Here is a 19,006-nt window from a genome sequence, read left to right on the forward strand (position 1 = left end):
TGTTCCTCTGGTGCAGACAGGCCTGCACCTCCTGCACGGATGCACTGCATGGTGGGTAGGGCTGGAATTCTCACACTTGGAATCCCTGCTGTCTGTGGCAGAGTCGATGGAGAAGAAGCTGGTGGAGGAGACGAAGCAGCTGGAGCTGGACCTGAATGATGAACGGTTGCGGTACCAGAACCTGCTGAATGAGTTCAGCCGCCTGGAGGAGCGCTACGATGACCTCAAGGATGAAATGAACCTCATGGTGGTAAGTGGCTCTACAGCTGAGAAACCAAAATCTGTTTGCACCTGTTCAGGTAGAGTCTAGTGGGATAAGTTGGTAAGTGCTGTCAGCTGTATGTGTTGGTGCCTGTACTTGAAAGGTAAAAAAAAAAAGTCACAGCTGTGAAGAAGGCTAAATTTCTGCTGTGACTTTCCTGGTGGTATTACTTGTGCTGTCCACCCTTATTTTGCCCTCAAGTTATTCACATCTGCTGGGGTTGTTTGCACCATCTTCATCCAGTGATAAATTTTAAGTAGTCCTAGGAATTTTCTGTGTGGCAGGAATATAAAGTATTCCTCAATAGAATGTGTAGGAAGTTAAAAAGTTGCTGTCTGTGCTTCCTGTAATCTGAGTGTTTCTTTCCCACAAAGTGCTGCATCCTTGCTTCGTTCTGCTTTCTGCAGCAATCCTGGGTGGTGTAAGATCTGGTCTGTCTCCATGGAGTTGGGTGCTAACTGTATCTCATAGGCTTTTAGGTCTCTGGAGAGACCAGAGTCAAAAATATTTTCTTAATAATTTTGATAACCGTGACATAATACCAAATATTATAAGCTAAACTAAAGGTTGTGAAGAGAGAGTCACAGGGAAAAACCATATACTGGTACTGATTTGTTCCACTTGCACTTCAGAGCATCCCCAAGCCTGGGCACAAAAGAACGGACTCAACTCACAGTAGCAATGAATCTGAATATACTTTCAGCTCTGAGATCACAGAAGCAGAAGACTTACCACTAAGGATGGAGGTAATGTTAAAAATCCCCCACAACTTTTCACTGATACATGGTTGAACTCATTCCTTTTTATTTTTTTTTTAATAAGTGCTTCTGAACACCATATCATCATATTGAGATATGTAAAGCTTCAATCCAACTTTCTCCATTTTGTTTTAGAGAACACTTATTCCTTATTTAGTTATGATCCTGTGTAAAAAGACTGTCAAAGTGTGCTTTGAATTTGTCTTGTATTACAGTAAGCGTAGAGTAGATACTTGGTGATCCAGCTGATTTACATCTGTGAAACATTTGGTTGTCAGTGTTGGTAAGCACAATCACTTATTCAGGCCAAAATGGGAATTCAGAGAATCAGTGAGACTTCCTGAGGAGTCTGCCTACTGTATCATCAATGATTTAAAATGGCAAGCTGCATCCTTAGTAGCTACATGGAATGAGTTTCCTGTTAGGCGTGAGAAACTCGTGTTGGATCAGGTTTTCTGTATTTCACAGAGAGGAATGAAACTCCCAGGATGGGTGTTTCCTTTGCATGTGCAGCAATACAAATCCCAGAGTGTTTGGAAAAATGATGAGGAAGATGTTAAAAAATGTTCAGAAAGATGACTTGATTCAGCTAATGAATAATAACCATAAATTATTTGTGGTGCAACTCCAAGCCATTGCTAATAGTTTCCAAGATAACTCCTCCTTTCAGCCCATCCCATCACAGTGGGACTGCAAAGAGAGAGCCCTCAAGGTGGAGGTCTGGCTGTGCTTGGCACTTTCCTGAGTTAAAGTTTTCTCTGTGCATCTCCTTAACTGTGAGCCAGGCACAGCACACCCTGTGTGCCCTCTGCCTGGGTTAAGGATCTGCAGAGCAGCTTTTGGCAGGCTGTCAGTGCTGCTCGGAAAGCCTCCACAGAGAATTATTTTCTCCTCTGGATGCAAATATCCTGACACACTGGGGCTGGCACAGCCTCTCTCTGCACTCTGTCATCATTTGCCTTCCCACTTAGGTTTCTCACCTTGCATAATGGTTTCAGGATGATGCTCCTACATTCACAGGAAATCAGGAGAAGGACAGTGCATGGGATGTCACATGTGAGCCAAATGCCAGCTTTTCCTTTGGCTGATAGACTTGCTGAATTGCTGTTCCAGAGCCAGCTTTGGGTTTTAGACTATAAATGAAGAAATTAACTCATGCAAGAGTGTGAACGAATGCAGCATTGTTTTTGTTTAACCCCTCAACATTGTCCAATTCTGACTCTAAACTAAAAATATAGATTAATTGTACAAAACCAGTTTAAAAAATTGGGCCCACCTCAAGGCAAACAAGTAAGTCAGAAAACTCAAAAGTCTCTTTCTTTTTGCCTGAGCTGTTGGTGTGGTTTATGACTCTTCCCCTCAACAGTAAAAGGAGATGAAGTGGAAATGGCTGTGCTTGCTTGTCTTCTCATGCAAGAATGTGAAGGAATGCAGCACTGTTTTTGTTTAACCCCTCAACATTGTCCAGTTCTGACTCTAAACTAAAAATCAAAAGTCTCTTTCTTTTTGCCTGAGCTGTTGGTGTGGTTTATGACTCTTCCCCTCAACAGTAAAAGGAGATGAAGTGGAAATGGCTGTGCTTGCTTGTCTGCTGCAGTCATTAATATTAATTTTCTAGTTCTTTTTATAGGCTTTAAGATTTTATGGTACAGTTCATAGTAAATACTTTGATCTTCTCAGTACATAAAGTACAAAAAGGCTGATGGACAATTTCTAATGCACCTTCAGATTGCAAACACTGGTCCTTGCCCAGAAAATGGTGAAGAAGCTGGTGAATTAGGCTCAGAAACAGGCTGTATAATTAGCACAATAAAAGGAAAAAGGCAGAAAATATATTCTCTGTTACCAATTTTTTGTGTTGCATCCCACTAAATTAACCTTCAAATTGCCAGAGAGGTTTCTCTTTAGCTAAAGAACTTACTAAAGAAATCATCGAAAACTAAACCAACAAACAAAAAAGCCCTTATTTACAGTTGTTTCAGGTGAGTCTAACCACAAACTTTTTCTTTTTTCTACTTTCCCCCCTTCAAACAAGTAAGACTATAAGGTATGCTTAGTTATAGACCTTCTGTCTGCTAGGTAGTGCCTAGTGCTTTCTTTTGCTAGGCTTTAGGCTTAGAAACATTTTCTACTAGTAAATCCTTTTTTAAAATAGTATTTGATAGCTGATGAAATATTTTAGATAGTCAACGCTCAGAATCAAGTAACATTTCTGTGTTCCTCTCCTTCCCCAGTCTATTTCCCATCTTTACTCACTGCTGTGCTTCCTTGTGGTGTGGAAGGGGAATACCTCTTGACTTCCCTCTGTTGTTTCTGCAGCAGGAGCCTAGTGAGAAAAAAGCAGCGCTGGACATGTCTCTGTTCCTCAAGCTGCAGAAACGGGTTTCAGAACTGGAGCAAGAGAAGCAGTCCCTGCAGGATGAGCTGGACAGGAAGGAAGAGCAGGCTCTCCGTGCTAAAGCCAAGGTGGACTCCTTGCAGCTGATCAAATGCTGACACCAGAGTGTCCCTTCTTGTGAAACAGTAGCTCTGTGAATGCTGACTGGCTTTCACTAAATCTTCATCTTCCTCTAGCACTTGCTTTGTTTAATGATGAGTTTCATACTGGTGCTTAGTTCTAGGGACTGGTCATTTAGTTTTTCAAAGTCCTGGAGGTCCTCTGATGGAAGACCACAGGAACAAAATGTGCTTGGGACTTTGCTTAAAAAAAAAGAAAAGGCTGAAAGACTGTTTTTATTAAGGAGTAGCCATAAAGAAATCTACTTAAATGATGGGGAGAATGGGTTAATTTTAGGCAGAAGAAGTGTTTCAACCAGGATGCCTAGCCAGAGCACTGGGCTTAGACACCTTAGCTGACTGTAATGTAAATTTGCCTAATTTGGTCTCCTTAAGTTCTTAAAAAATTATGAAAAAAGTATTGGCAATTGTTTCTTATTACATTTTTACCAGTGAATTTCTTTAACATGCTGGGGTTCATCCTGCTGTGTTGCATTGCCAGTGACAGTATGTGATTTTATTAATGTTAACCAATTCTGTGTCAAAAACTCAAAAGTAAAGGAGACAATGCCAGTATTCAAACTACAGCAGGCAGCAGCACCAGAATGAGTGTTTTACAGTTTTTTACTCAAATAATTTGAGTTCTCTTTGTTTTCCTACCTCAGTGAAGGATTTTTTTTGTTTTCACACTTGTTTGTATTTGTTCATAGGAGGAAGAAAGGCCTCCCATAAGAGGTGCAGAGTTGGAGTATGAGTCACTCAAGGTAATTCTAAAACAGAGGTTTTTGGGGTTTTCTAGTAGGACTCTTCCTACCAATTGCATGTGCTGGCACAGAAAATTACATCAGCCCTCCTGTTTCCAAATAGTAGCTGGGGAAACTAGAACAAATATTCCCCAGCAGTCATTTCATTGAAGGACTGCTCTTTTTGAGGTATAGAACGTGTGGCTGGGGATGCAAAACAAAAAGATCCCCTAAGCCAGGGGGAGTTCTCTATTAAGATACTTAGTACAGCTTGCAAGTTAATTTGAGCAAAAATACAGTGATAAATGTAGATCTCTTTTTCAAAATCATTATTTAAATTACTGCATATCTTAGACCACTAAAACTAAAAATATTTCCTAATAGTGATGCAGAATTTTCTTAGCCTGCTGACCTTTTTTTTTGTTTGTTTGTTTGCCATCAAATCTGTCTGATTCATGTGAGTGTGCTCTGGTTTTGCATTTCAGGCAAAAGGTTAGTCTTAGTGAACTCCTCCCAGCCACATTGACCATAGTCAAGAGGTCAGGGATACAGGGGAGATTGATGGATTTCTTGCAGCTACACATCATTTTTACCATTTCTGTCCAGTTTTGTACCTGTGGGTTACAGACATGTTGCAGTGCTGCTGGGTGACAGAACTGTCCCTGTTTTCTTGCAGCGTCAAGAGCTTGAATCTGAGAACAAAAAACTGAAGAATGAGTTGAATGAGCTGCAGAAGGCCCTGACAGAGACACGAGCTCCAGAGGTGACTGCTCCTGGTGCCCCAGCATACAGAGTCCTCCTGGACCAGCTGACCTCGGTCAGCGAAGAGCTCGAAGTACGCAAGGAGGAAGTTCTCATCCTGAGGTCTCAGCTTGTCAGCCAGAAAGAGGCAATTCAGCCCAAGGTAAATCACACTCAGCAGGGGCACTGGGTAGGAGAGTTACCCTACATCATTAACATGCTTTATTTGTTAACAGCCTGCTTGAAATTGCGGAAGAAAGTAGTCTAGGTTTGGAAACTGTTCTAAGTGTAATCCACAGGTCCATTGTTAGTACACAAATCACAGCAGTCTGAATTAGGAGTTTGTATTAATCAGCCAGTCTGGGGTTTCTCTGCCAGCACTCATGTGAAGATGTACAGGCTGTACAAAAGGTCTGATCCCCCCAGACCCCGCTAACAGTGCACAAATAATTCTGACTGGGAGCTGTGTCATTTCTCTAGTGCCTTTGGACTGCAAAATTGAAAGGAATTCTCAGGAATTCCTTTCAATTAATAGTACAGTTTGTTCTACATCTGTATGATTGCTAGTCAGTAACATTTTGTAAAGATAACATCCCCCTAGACCCCTTTAACAGTGCATAAATGATTCTCATTGGGAGCTGTGTCATTTCTCTAGTGCCTTTGGACTGGAAAATTGAAAGAAATTCTCCAGGAATTCCTTTCAATTAATAGTACAGTTTGTTCTACATCTGTATGATTGCTAGTCAGTAACATTTTGTAAAGATAACCTCTGAGGATATGTAAAATCCATATTATTGCTTGATGGGTGCTATGTGCTTTTGTAGAAAGAAGAGCAGGTTACAACCACTGAAATGCACATCACATAAAAAGCTCTGATGACATAGTTAGGGAAGTAATAGCTTTGCAAATAAGAATCATTCAACCTGAAAAGGTATCATGTAAATCAAGGAACTAGTAATTTCCACTGAACTGAGCTATCCTGTCTTTCATAACTGCAGCAAGGAATGAACAGATATGTCATCTTTGCTGCTGCAAAGTTATGTCTTTATTTGTCCTAAGTAAACTGGGAATCTGTGGTGCATGAAGATGTGTAAGTCTTGTTTTAAATGATTGACTGTAAAGAAAACAGACCACATTTTCCTGTAGTATTTAGAACATTGTAAAGAAATACTTAGTGAATCTTTCAATAACTTTCTCAGCGATGGTGGGATGCAAGTGTTGATTTTACAGTGGCTGAGCATGAGGGAAATAGGAAGGTGACCTGTGGGATGGCCAGCAGCCAGTTTGCAGATAGCTTCTGCTTTTCAGGTTGGGCAGCTGCAGCAAAGACATATTTTTTAATGTTTTGTTTCTCTTCTTTCTTGCCTACCAATTTGATTGCCAGGAGGATAAGGTACACATTTTCTTCTACAGTTACAAACCAGAGTTTCTAAATGCTAAAATAACCCTCAACAATATTGAGCTGTCATTAACCTGCCTCTTAAGTAGCCTACATTTACATCATGCATTTTATCTTGCTATTATTGAATAACTTTTCCCTTGATTCTGTGACCTCTGCATCCCCATTTTCATGCTTTGCACAGGAGACAAGTTAATTCAAAACAAGCAGATTTAACAGTTTTGAACTGTTGGTTTATGGCAACCTGAATAGGAAAGGAGGGATTTAGGAATTGGTCTAGTCAGCTCCATCATGTTTCTTGCTGAGTATGTTTGAGGGGTAAGGGCAGTGATCCAGGGAGCATTGTGATCTGGGAACCAGCCCTCTGTTAACTTGCAAAACCCCTATGTTTCACAACAATTTAAGTGTCTGTGGTATGAAGAAGTACCTTACTTTAGAGTGTTTGCTGTCCTCAGCAAGCAAGAAACATTGTGGGCTCACATTGTCATCTCTAGATATGGATGGGAATTGCTGAATGTTTGATTAGGAAATTTACTTGTATACGTGTAAGGGTATAAAAAACTGATCTGACTCTAAATTATAGATGTTCAGACTGCTGAAGCTTGATAGATTGGCAGGTGAGATACAGCAGTGTTACTCTGTAGTAAAATAATAGTAGAAAAACCTCAAAGTTCTCATAAAGATGTTTGGAATAATTCTTTGAGGAGCTTACATATTTTATTGTTTTTCATATTGGATAACACAAATCATACTAGACATAGAGAACTAGGCTCCATCATTTGTCCTCAAAGCTGTTATTGTAAATACTTTTCAAAATTGTGCTCATGAAAACAGCATCTGCTTGTTTTGAAAGTCAAAATGTTAGAATTCCATCTCTTGTGTTCATTAAAGTCCTGTGGTACTCCATGGCAATGACTCAGATCAGACTGGCCAAGGTGACTATAAACAGCTTAAGTATTTCAAGTTTTACTGAAGAAAAAGCAAAAGTGTCATAATAAACATCCAAAACTGAAACAAAATGGTACTATGATGCTATCTAAAGTAGAAAATCTCAAGCCCTTGTCAATTCTTTTCTGCTTTGACAGAGTATTTAAAATACATGAGTGAGAAATAGTTCTTATTTTTGAGCTTTGAAAGACTCCATGTAATGCTATGTTTAAGAAATGTTAATAGAATTAAGCTGGCAAAGTTATGCTGCGTCAGTTTTAGTATTAGCAGCTGTTCCTGATAATTTGAATAAAATGCAAATTCAACATTCTGTGAAATTTATTTTGTTCATTTTATGTGATGAACAAATGGAAAGAGGTTAACATATGTACTCACTTACTGTAGGAACCCAGGACATTCCTCTGGCTGCCCTGGCTGACTCGAGCCCCTGGCAGGGGGCTCAGAGACCTTGGCACACAATCAAAAACACCTGTGGCTTTGATTTTAGGCCATGGAACAAACTACCAGCTTTATGTGAAGATTTACAAGCCACGAGAGTTTAAGTAGAATGATAGCTAATTTGTCACAGGGTGAAATGTTAGAATTTTGGGGGTTTAGAATGGGGATTTAGGAGGCAAGATGGAGGAATCTGGGTGTGGTCTGTCCTTCTTCTCCTTCTTCTTGGCCTTCATCATCTGCTGTGATGGTGGCACTTTTGGATTGGTTTAGACTAGAGACAGACTGTCTAATATAGGTGATAGGTATTGGAAAATTATTGTAAATAAAGTACACGTAGTTTTTAGTATAAAAAGATAACACCGCCCCAAGGGCGGTCAGTCTGCCGCAGACCGACCTGCCAGACAGACCTCCACATGTTGGAGAAAGAATATATTAGATAAGAGAAAATAAACAACCTTGAGAACCAGAGCCGAGGAATTCCAACTCCTCCTTCGACCATCGGGCTGGGAAAAAGGGACTTTCTGACATCTCAGGGTCATCTCGACCTCAGAGACTCCAAGAACTTACTAGACAGACCAATAGTTGACAGTTTTGTAGGCATTAATTTTAAAAGGTAAACCAAATGGACCCAGAAATTATGGACCAACCTCTTGCTCAGGTACCCACACTTATTTAATGTGGCTACTCAAGTATTAGTGTTGCACATGAAGAAAACATGGATTCAAGGAGCAGTTATGTTGTTAAATTTACTGGAAATTATCATTCTTTTTCCAGCATACAATGACAGATGCCACAATCCTCTTGGAGGATGTACAGAAGATGAAAGACAAAGGAGAAATAGCCCAGGCATATATTGGACTGAAGGAAACAAACAGGTATGGGTTCTTTATTTTGTGATCACTTGGGGTCTGCTGTGACACACTGTGTATATTGTGTTGAGTCAGTTCCATCCATGTGTGTCTAGAGAACACTCATAGCTGGGGTTTTAATTTGATTTCATTAGTAAAATTGTAGTGTGCAGTATTGAAAGGATTTGGAAATAATGGGGAAATGTAAAATCCAGCTTTCTGGATTTCCATCTTCTTAGCCTCTAATTGCTGCGTGGCCCAGCCTGGGTGCCATTCCCCAGGCTGGTTTGTCACCCTCTGAACCTCAGTGGTCACAATAGTCTGTGGCAATGTGTTTATTGTAACAGCACAGAATGCTGTAACCCGCTGGGCTGTCACTGAGAGCTGAATTTCATCATGCAGAAGAAAAACACATAAACAAGAAAAGTAATTAGCTAATTTTAGAGCTTTTTGTTTCTCTTTTATGGTAACTGTAATATAGTGTGTAATGTCCTTGCCATGTCACCTCATCACCATCACATATATCTCTTGTATTTTTTTAAACACCTTTCTTGAAAGGCAATCTCCCCAGGACTATCATATGCTGAATGAGGACGGAGAACTTTGGCTGGCTTATGAAGGGTTAAAACAAGCCAACAGGTTACCAGACTTCTCAGAATGTTTTGTTTTTTTTCCTGCATTTGCATCTTCTTTTCTAGCTAACTGTGCCCCTTGCTATGGGTTTGCTTTAGCTACAGTACTTCTATTGCTTTAACAGTAAGAAAAAAATTCAACACAAATAATTAGAAATTAAGGAGTTTCCTCAAAGCTTCCTACTTGTCAGGTTTTATAATTTAAAAAGTTTAAGATGGCACAACAGCCAATACGTAATTCATAAGAATTCTTGCACAAAAGTAGACTGTAAAATTCCAGAAGCTCCACAGCTGGAAAGTATTTGTAGCCATGTACTATTTGTGTGCCTTTACTCCAGGTTTCAAAATTGATGTTCCTTACAGTTTTTCAGCCTAAAGAAGTACAATCATTTTAGTAATTATTAAACTATTGTTTAAGTAGCATCAGTGTACTCCTAAACTTCAAACTGAAATGGGTCTTACTCTCCTTGTGTCTCAAGGTCAGTAAATCAAACATTCTTCTCCCATGTCTCTTCATGCCAAATTCAAACTGTAAGTCACAAAATAACCACAAAAGAGAAGTAATCTTTAGTTCCTCAGGGTGCTGTTGAAGCCCCAGTGGGACCACTGTGGTCTGTGCAAGGACTGTGCTGGTCATGGGGTGCTCTGGCTCTGTGTGCTCGTTGGTGTCCCTGACTTCCAAAACGCTTCCTAGTCCTGCCCTGACACCTAATTCCCTGCACCAGCCCTCTGGGGTGCCCCAGTGAATGCATTTGGTAGCAGTGACTACAGAAAGTGGTATTTTGCAATGACTGCTATAACTAAAGTCTTTCCTTTTCTGGTGCTAACACATTCTACCCCTAACGTTGTTGTGTAACCCTGTGAAGATCTAACCTAGAGCAAGTGTTCTGCAGCAGACAGGATGGGAGTTGGTTTGCTCTCTTGCCTCTTTTCCTGGCACTGTAAAGACAAGAAGTTTTATATTAAATGGCAGAGCATTGCAGGTGAATGACTGTTTGCCCTTGTGTGCTTCATCAGTCTGGTTACTAATAAGTGTTCCTGCCTTATGCATATTTAAACCCTGAAATATTGTCTAATTGAACACCGGTAGTCACTAGTGTTGTCATTTCCTGTGTATGTACAAAATTATGAGTCAGAGCCCTTGGACAGTGCCTTGCAAGCAGGAGTGGATCCCCCAGCACTGCCTGGCAGGAGGATGGTACGTGTTATCCCCACTTCACAATGAGAAAAACTTGAGATGTGATGTGCCCAAGGGGAAGGAACAAGTTAGTGGTGAGGGTAAAGCTCCTGGATTTCAGTCCTGAGTCTGATTCTGTTGTTGACCTTTTATGCATTAAGGACAACCCTCTGAAAAATGTTGGGTTTAATGCAAAAATAAAGATTATCCACGTGCATTTGCAATTAAATGGTTTCTGACTGAAAAAGTTAACTCTAAAAATATTTTCCACTGTTAATGTTGCAATGTGCTAACTTACATGAACATAGTGTCATCTTCATCTGGGAATATTTGATTTGTTTAGAGGTAAAACCTCTTTAAAGCCCCTTCAGTCAATCTGAGAAGACTTAACTTCACATTTATTGCCACAGTGGCACCCTGTACAGTCAAAGGAAATGCAGGGCAGTGTCACAATTAGCTTCTCTCTCTTCACTTTTTGATCATGCAAGCTTAATTTAATTAGAAGGCATACTAAAGGGTTTAAAGAGTACTCTGCCTTTTTCATTTTCCTTTGCAAGCCATGGCTAATTGTTCCTGAGCAGCAGCTAAAGCTTTACACTCCCTCTGAGAACCGGGGATGTAACTTCGAGCGTGCTCACACAAACTGTTGCTCACCCTCCTCAGGCTGCTGGAGTCTCAGCTTCAGTCGCAGAAGAAGAGCCACGAGAACGAGCTGGAGTCGCTGCGAGGTGAGATCCAGAGTCTGAAGGAGGAAAACAACCGGCAGCAGCAGCTGCTGGCCCAGAACCTGCAGCTGCCTCCCGAGGCGCGCATCGAAGCCAGCCTGCAGCACGAGATCACCCGGCTCACTAATGAGAACTTGGTAAGAGAAGGGAGGCTGCAGGAGCAGGCACGGGCACACACACACCTGCCACACCTCCAGGCTCTTATCATTTTTCAGATGGCAGCTTCCTGCCAAAAAATTGCACAGGGGTGGTGGTTTTCTGGAGGGTAAGCTAATGGGAGAGAGAGGTTTGTGATTGCTCCTGAAGTAATCATGTTTCAGGAGATTGGTTTGAAGTTTGGGGCATGGAGGAAGCTTGTGGATCCCAGCTTCCAGCTGGTGAGTTTAGTCCTGGCTAAATAGAATGTTGATATCCAGGGAAGTCATAAAACTAATAATGCCAAGGAGGGGCATTATTCATATTGCCCTGAAATATGTTAGTTTGTTTATTTCATTGAAAAACTCTGATGTAATTCTTTAATTATTTGATGTAATTTATCTTTTCATTTCTCTCTTCCCTGCCTGAAGCTACACAGATAATGCACCATTTTACAAGCTCCATCTATTCAGTATGTTTTGAAAAAATAAATAGTTCCATAAAAAGAAACTTGGTTAGAAGTCACTTAGCTAGTAGCTGGTATTCCATGTGTGTACTGCACAACATTTTTGTGTGAAGGAAGGATTGGGCAAAACTCCCTGCCTTCTTCTACAAAGGAGTATGTTCACCCTTGTGAGCTACTTCATTTCTGGGGAAATCTTCCAGAGAGACCTGAGTTGGCATATATTTGGCTTGTTACTGGTAAAGGGAAGCCAAGCTACTTCAGCCAGACAAATCCTGGCTGTGAGTGTCATTGCTTCCTCCAAACAAGCCAAGGTGTAGTGTTTCCTGTTAATGTACATGACAGAAGTTATCACTGTTGGGTTCTTGTCTTAATACCAAAGAGTTTGAGCAAAGTATCAGATAATTCAGCTGATACATGTTAGAGAACTGGCTAAAAGTGTAAGTTTGCCCCAGCATCTGCAGTCTCTCACAAAGGTAGATGGCAAATATTTCTGTCTCAGCAGCTCCCTCCTGCTGCTTAGTCATATGTTACAATTTTTAGCCATTTTTCCCCCAGAGACCTACTCATCACATTGTGTTCCCAAGACAACAAACAGTCATGTAATTATATCCCAGAGGAGTTCTCTTTGTTTTCAAATACACCGAATGTAATTTTACTTGTTAAATATAGACTCGTTCCTCAGTATTTCATGTCAGATGTTTGAGTATTGCAAGTCCACTCCAAGCCAAGGGTATGTTTCAGTTCCACTCTTAGCCCTGGAGTGGAAACAATTTGCAGTTTTCCAGATGCCATGTCAGAATTGTAGTGTTCACTGCAATCCCATCTTGATTAGCATAAGAAAATGTGCTGTCCCTGTTCTCACAAAGGTTGTATTCCATGCTTTCACAGTCCTGGTACAGCCCATTTTTAAAAGATCTGACTGTTCTGCAACTCACCTACATCAGCTTCTCTCTGAGAGCTGCTGGCATGAACACAATTAAGGCCTAGACTACCTAAAAGCAGAAGATTCTTGATCTTGTTGTATTCTGATTTAATCTGTAGAGTGCTCACTGAAGTTTCAGTGGCTTGGAGGGAGGGAGAAAACCAATCCTGTCCCTATTTTTGCAGTTTTATGAGGAGTTGTATGCAGATGATCCCAAGAAGTATCAGTTGTACCGGATTTCCCTTTACAAGAGGATGATTGTATGTAGCTCACGTGAACCCTGTTTTCTGTTGTCTCGGTCGCTGTTTCTGAAGCACTAATTGAAAAGCAGGCTGTCTCCTTTTCTCCCTTTCAGAGGAAATCCCCCTGCAGAGAGCTTCACGATGCCAATTACTTCCTTCATTGCTTTTTTTGTTAGTCTTAGTGTCCTTTGTGTAATCTGTGTTTCTTTTTGATGCACAGTTTTGTTACTAATACGAGCCTTGCGCTGTGAGCAAAGCAGTTTCTTTTTGAATACTACTTAATACTGCCCTAGAAAAGAGGTACATGATGCAAAAGATGTTCAATTTTCAAAACTACTCTTTATTTTGAAACTTTGATACAGTTAGATTCAGTTCAGAAAATTAGAGGACTGATCATACAGATCCTTACCAAAGTGAATAATGCCAGCAATCCAGTCATAGCCTGGATTTATTCTTATTTTAATATTTTTTAGAAATGCAAAATATAAAGAATTACATTGGTGATAATATTTTCACAGTAATTAAAGACAGCACCATATGTGAGCTTGAAAGAATATAATTTATGAGTTTCCAGATTTTAATGAGATATGAAATCTGTTAAATCTGTTTAGAGGAACGATAGAAAAAACTTTATTCATTCTCACATAGAGGTTGTTCTGAAATCATATCCCATCCCTGATACATTCAAAACAGTCTGTCGAACTTACATGTATCTTTTTGTTAGTTTCAGGAGAAATTGATTTATCTGACAGCAAGTATGTAGTGTTATTAATAGGATTTCTGTTGTGAAATTGAACAGTGCTTCAGATGTGAAGCATGGTCTCCATTCTGTTGTCAACAGGCCTAATATCTTACTGCTCAAGTACATTGTATCAGCTTGTAAACTCTTTTACTGTGTGATTAAGGTTTATGCCCATGCTGCACTAAAATTTTTCAGTACTTCAGAAGAGATGTAGTTTCCCAGATGATGCTTTTGAGGCAGGGAGTTCACAATCCCTTATGTTCCTACCAGTGCCTAGAATAATCCTTGTGCTTGGGAGATTTTTCTTCTAAGCTGCTTTCCAACACTTAACCTGGAATGGCTTTCAGGTTGTTTGAGCTTTGGGGTTTTGCTTTCTTTAGGATGACTTTCCCTTTTTTAATGAAACAATTATTTTATGAATGTACTGCATCAGAGACAGAACTATTCAAAGATAGATTTCTGGGGAGAGTTCCCTTGAAGGACAAATACAGTTTATTAAAAGAATAGGACTTTTAGGTGCTAGGTGTTATTCAGGTACAGAATAAAAACATGTAGAAAACCAGTTTCAGTGCAAGGAAATGTGATGACAGCAAGAAATGGTGTTTGGATGTTTGATTTGGTAAATTTGAGTGCAAGTTAAGGTCTTTCTCTGTCATCCTCTGATAAAATGGATAGGTCTGAATAAGGAGTCAGTTATAAAGACGGGAATAAATGATGCAAAAATATGGAATAGCTGTTTAATAATAAAGAAAATAATTTGCGTGAGGCATTTGGAAGAGCAGGGAGGAGCCATTAGGGAGATGTGTTTGCAGCAAAATATCTTCTGCTGTATGAACTGACCTCATTCTGAGCGTCTGCAGAATCTGCCTGCCTATGAGCTTTGCCTTGAATGCTGCATATAACTTAATAATATTTGCAATATTTGGCTTGTGTTATAGGCAGTGTACCAGCTTGCAACCCTCGGCCAGAGGATGGCACTTCTGTTCAGCTTTCCTCACTGCCTCGTAACTCTATAACAGCACTGGTTTTGTCTCTGTCACATGGTCCAGGATTGTCCCCATATCTTAATCTTTCCCTTATTTGAATTTACAGGATTTAATGGAGCAGCTGGAAAAGCAGGACAAAACTGTTCGCAAGTTAAAGAAGCAGCTGAAAGTGTTTGCTAAGAAGATTGGTGAACTTGAAGGTACTTTTATATTTTGAGAGAAAGATTTTGGTTTACTTTGTGGTCTGGTTGTCATCATACCCATCTGTTTTAGCACTTGTGAGGTCTTCAGTAGCCTTAGCCTCTGCTGATTGCAGAAACAGGATGTATGCTTAGACCTCTGTGTGTTCCTTTATGAACCTTTAGAAGATGAGAAAAGGAGATTGATGTTTCTCTGAAGGCAGAAAGTATTCAAACATAAAGGAAGGTTTCCTGCAGTGTTTGTGAACTCAAAGACAGTATCTGGTTTTGCCAAGAGAAAAGCAGTATTAAATATGAACCAGGCAAAAATGAGTTACCCAGTTTTCCTTTGAATGTGAAGGTTAGTTACTCTAACTAAGTGGTTTTGTAAAAAAATCTTACAAAATTGCTCAGTTACTTCTCTGGACAAGATGACAGTAATGTTCATACATAATACAGAGTGGGAAAATGCTCCTGAAAATATAGTTTAGTCTGCGTTTATTGCCTGATTAACTTAGATACAGTAGGTCTGATTGGGAAAGTTAACTTTCACCATGGCAGCCTGTGTGATGCTGTGTTTTGGATTTGAGTCTGTAACACTGCTGGGGACACACTGGTGTTTTGGCTACTGCTGAGCAGAGCTGGACAGTGTCAGGTTTCCTTTTTACTCTGTCCCCTCAGTAAGCTGAGGTGGGAGGGCACAAGGGCAGAGCCAGGACAGCTGGCCAGAGCAATGTTCCATGTGCTGCACCTCCTAATGTCAGGAACCACAGGAGGGGATTTTCCACACAAGGCAGCTGTTGTTTGAGACTGGCTGGACATCAGTTCCCTCAGGGTGGGGGTTAATCATGGATGATTGCCTCTGCTCTGCTTCCTGTCCCCCCAACCCCTTTTCTTTCTCTTACTAAACCACCTTTTTCTCAACCAATGAGTTTTCTCAGCTTTGCTCTTAATATTCTCTACCCTGTCCTGCTGGTGCCAGGACTTTCCTAAGGAATGTTACAGAAATGTCTCTGGCATGTATTAGTTTCACTGGAAAATGTAATATTTCTTTCCATTCTCTCTCTGAAGTGGGCCAGATGGAGAACATATCACCTGGACAAATCATTGATGAACCTATTCGTCCAGTTAACATTCCACGGAAGGAAAAGGACTTCCAAGGGATGTTGGAATACAAGAAGGAGGATGAACAAAAACTTGTCAAGAATCTTATTTTAGGTAAGCATCTTTCTCCTTTGTGGCCTTCTCTGCTTCCACACAATATGAAAAATTAATGATAAAAAGACAGAATTTGCATTAGGAAACGCAAATTAGGAATGCTTATTTTGGTTTTGACAGTGTTCAGTTTATCTACAGTTCCTAAATGTGTATTGTAATCTAATTGTCCTTCCTGATGAGTATAGTACATATTAACATGCCTGCATATTTTAAACAAGCACTTATATTTTCTTATTCTGTTCTTTTACCAAGAAAATGGCCCTTAGTTTTGCTCTGAGTTTTCACTGGCCAAATATATATCCATACATGTATATGCTATTAACTGGGGAGGTTGCAATTACCTCATATAACATCTTCCAATGACTTGACACTTAACAAGACAATGTGTGTTTGTTTTTCCCAAGAGCTGAAACCACGTGGGGTAGCTGTCAACCTGATTCCAGGACTCCCAGCATATATTTTGTTCATGTGTGTGCGCCACGCAGATTACCTTAATGATGACCAGAAAGTGCGGTCGTTGTTGACTTCCACTATCAATGGCATCAAAAAAGTGTTAAAGGTTAGTTAGTCTGCTTAGTTAAGAAAAAAAAACCCATTAATTTTAAATTTGCTTTTGGTTTTATGTTAGGAGAATGAGGAAAAGGCTTTCATTGAATTGGCTTTGGGTTTGTCATCAGTGAACTGCCACTAAAATCCCAAGAGCTGTGTTAAAAAAATAACAAATTATATTGCTGGCATTTTATCCCTATAGCAGCAGAGATGCATTGAATTAATGGGAAAAGAACTACCTTCTTTTTGTTTTGAGTAGGCTCCCTCCTATGAAGCTCAGCTTATAAAGTTTTGGATGTAGTCAGAGTTTGCAGAGTGAGTCTTTGTTTATCTTCTCCAGAGCACTTAAATAAACAGTTTCATTTGCAGTTTTGGTTAACAGATTCCTCATTTGCTTCACCTACAGATTACACTGATGATAATATGTTACTGCCCAAAGTCTTTTCAAGGAGTTGGCTGGGAGAGTTCAGCCCAGGTGTATCTTGAAGGCGTTATTAAGACATGAACATGTTTTATGCTTACATGTTTTTTTATTTTTTAAATGAGAGAGATGTGTCAAAAGCCAGGCCCTTAATCAAACTACAATTTTTGAAAAAATACTTGGTAAACAATCCTGCAGGAGCTTAGATATCCATAGGAATTTTTGAACATTTTTAAGTGAAAGAAGTGCACACTGTGGAGCTGTAGAACCATTCAGCATATACTCAAGCCTGCATTCTTTAGTGAGAAGGGTTTTTGTTTTTGTTTCATTTTCCATTTCAGGCTGCCAGAATTGTTGTGATATAAGTGGGATTCATTAAACTGAATTGTTTCCTGCTCCTCCTGCTGGCTTTGTATCATTCCAGTCTTCCCCACTGGGCTGTTCACAAGAGTCATTGGGTATTTTGGGAATACAGTCACACTGCCCTTTGATTTCTGCCCAGAGCAATTAGGATGGGTCTGTAAAGCACAGAAAGATCATCTCTGTGGAGGAATTCATATTTGTGAAAAATACTAAGGAAAAGAGGGAGGGTGTTAATTGGCACTTTGCCAAAGCCCTTGTTTTCCTAATACATTACTGTAACACAAAGTTTTGCAAAACATCATAATGAGGATCTACTAGAAAGTGTACTTTAAGCATTTAGTTGTATATCTTGCCATTTAGTTGTATATCTTGCATTCTGTTTTATTTCTTCTGCCAGTCTGTGCTGAAGTGTGTTTCTTTTTATCTCCAGAAAAGAGGAGATGACTTTGAGACAGTGTCCTTCTGGCTGTCGAACACCTGCCGATTTTTGCACTGTTTGAAGCAGTACAGTGGAGAAGAGGTAAGCAGTGCTCTTATTCTGGTTTCTCTTGCTCTCCAGTACTGTCGTCAGCACTGCTCTTTAGCAAATCTTGTACAAAAGATCTAGTCATAGTCTCTTAAAATGGCTGGACCTTTTGGAATGATGGTGACAGCATCAGTGGAAAGGCACAGGGATGTAAGATTTGAACCAGCTTACCTTTCTTGCGGGCTGGGACCCAGGGTCTAGATGACATTGGGCTCCCAAAAGGGCCAGCTCAGATTAAGCAGGAGGATCTGGCAGCTAACATTATGGTTTTTAGCAATGATTAACTGCACTCCCTATCAAAAGGGACATAGTAAGCCTTTTAGCTTTTAGTATGGCAGACTAGTTGATGTTTGGAGGCTGTGATATGCCCAATTCCTCTTTTGAGCTTGACTGGGCTTTTGACCATAGCTGGCCAGGTGAAAATGCCCATGCTGGAGTGGGAGGAACTCTTGCCTCCAGAAAGCTGGCAGAGTTGTTCCTGTGTCACAGACCTGAAATTTTGAGTTAAGGTAGCAGATGCTGTGGACATTAAAGTTGAAAAGCAAATCCTAGCATTTGCCTCAATCAGACAAAGTTCCAAACTAAAATTTTGAGGGGCTGTGACTTAAGGTATTATTTGTCAGTTACATGAAAGAAAATGCAAATGCTGGGTTTGTGTAATATTTTTGTCCTCTACTGAAGCATTAATTTCTGTTATTTTATGAATGCAGGGGTTTATGAAGCATAATACGCCTCGTCAAAATGAACACTGCCTCACTAATTTTGATTTAGCTGAATACAGACAAGTACTGAGTGACTTGGCTATTCAGATCTACCAACAACTTGTCCGAGTGTTGGAAAATATTCTGCAACCAATGATTGGTAAGGCAAAGTTGAAATCCTTAAAATTCACAACACAGTACCAAAATTAAAATTGTTATGATGGTAGTAGATGTATCTTGTATTTCTTCCTAAACAGTAGAGTTTCATTACATCTCTGGTGTTCTGTTCAGAGATGACAATGGCTATTCTGGACAGGTTGGATTAGAGGAAAAATAAACTGTGACTGGTTCTTCTGGCAGTGCCAGAATAAATTGGTATACCTTATTCA

At 40.0% G+C, this 19,006-nt stretch overlaps 1 protein-coding gene across 1 annotated transcript in view; it reads left to right on the forward strand.

Moving 5' to 3' along the window:
• Positions 1-19,006, forward strand: part of MYO5A (myosin VA) — an 87,317-nt gene that overhangs the window by 60,569 nt on the left and 7,742 nt on the right. The window contains 15 exon segments of the mRNA XM_039722992.1: positions 102-250; positions 895-1,008; positions 3,343-3,486; positions 4,227-4,280; positions 4,936-5,163; positions 6,385-6,393; positions 8,560-8,660; positions 9,192-9,272; positions 11,106-11,304; positions 12,876-12,950; positions 14,767-14,860; positions 15,911-16,057; positions 16,462-16,616; positions 17,821-17,910; positions 18,627-18,777. Coding sequence (XP_039578926.1) covers positions 102-250; positions 895-1,008; positions 3,343-3,486; positions 4,227-4,280; positions 4,936-5,163; positions 6,385-6,393; positions 8,560-8,660; positions 9,192-9,272; positions 11,106-11,304; positions 12,876-12,950; positions 14,767-14,860; positions 15,911-16,057; positions 16,462-16,616; positions 17,821-17,910; positions 18,627-18,777 — 1,791 coding nt within the window.

The sequence above is a fragment of the Passer montanus genome, unplaced genomic scaffold (genome assembly GCF_014805655.1).
Source record: "Passer montanus isolate IOZ18808 unplaced genomic scaffold, ASM1480565v1 scaffold5, whole genome shotgun sequence".
Lineage (NCBI taxonomy): Eukaryota > Metazoa > Chordata > Aves > Passeriformes > Passeridae > Passer > Passer montanus.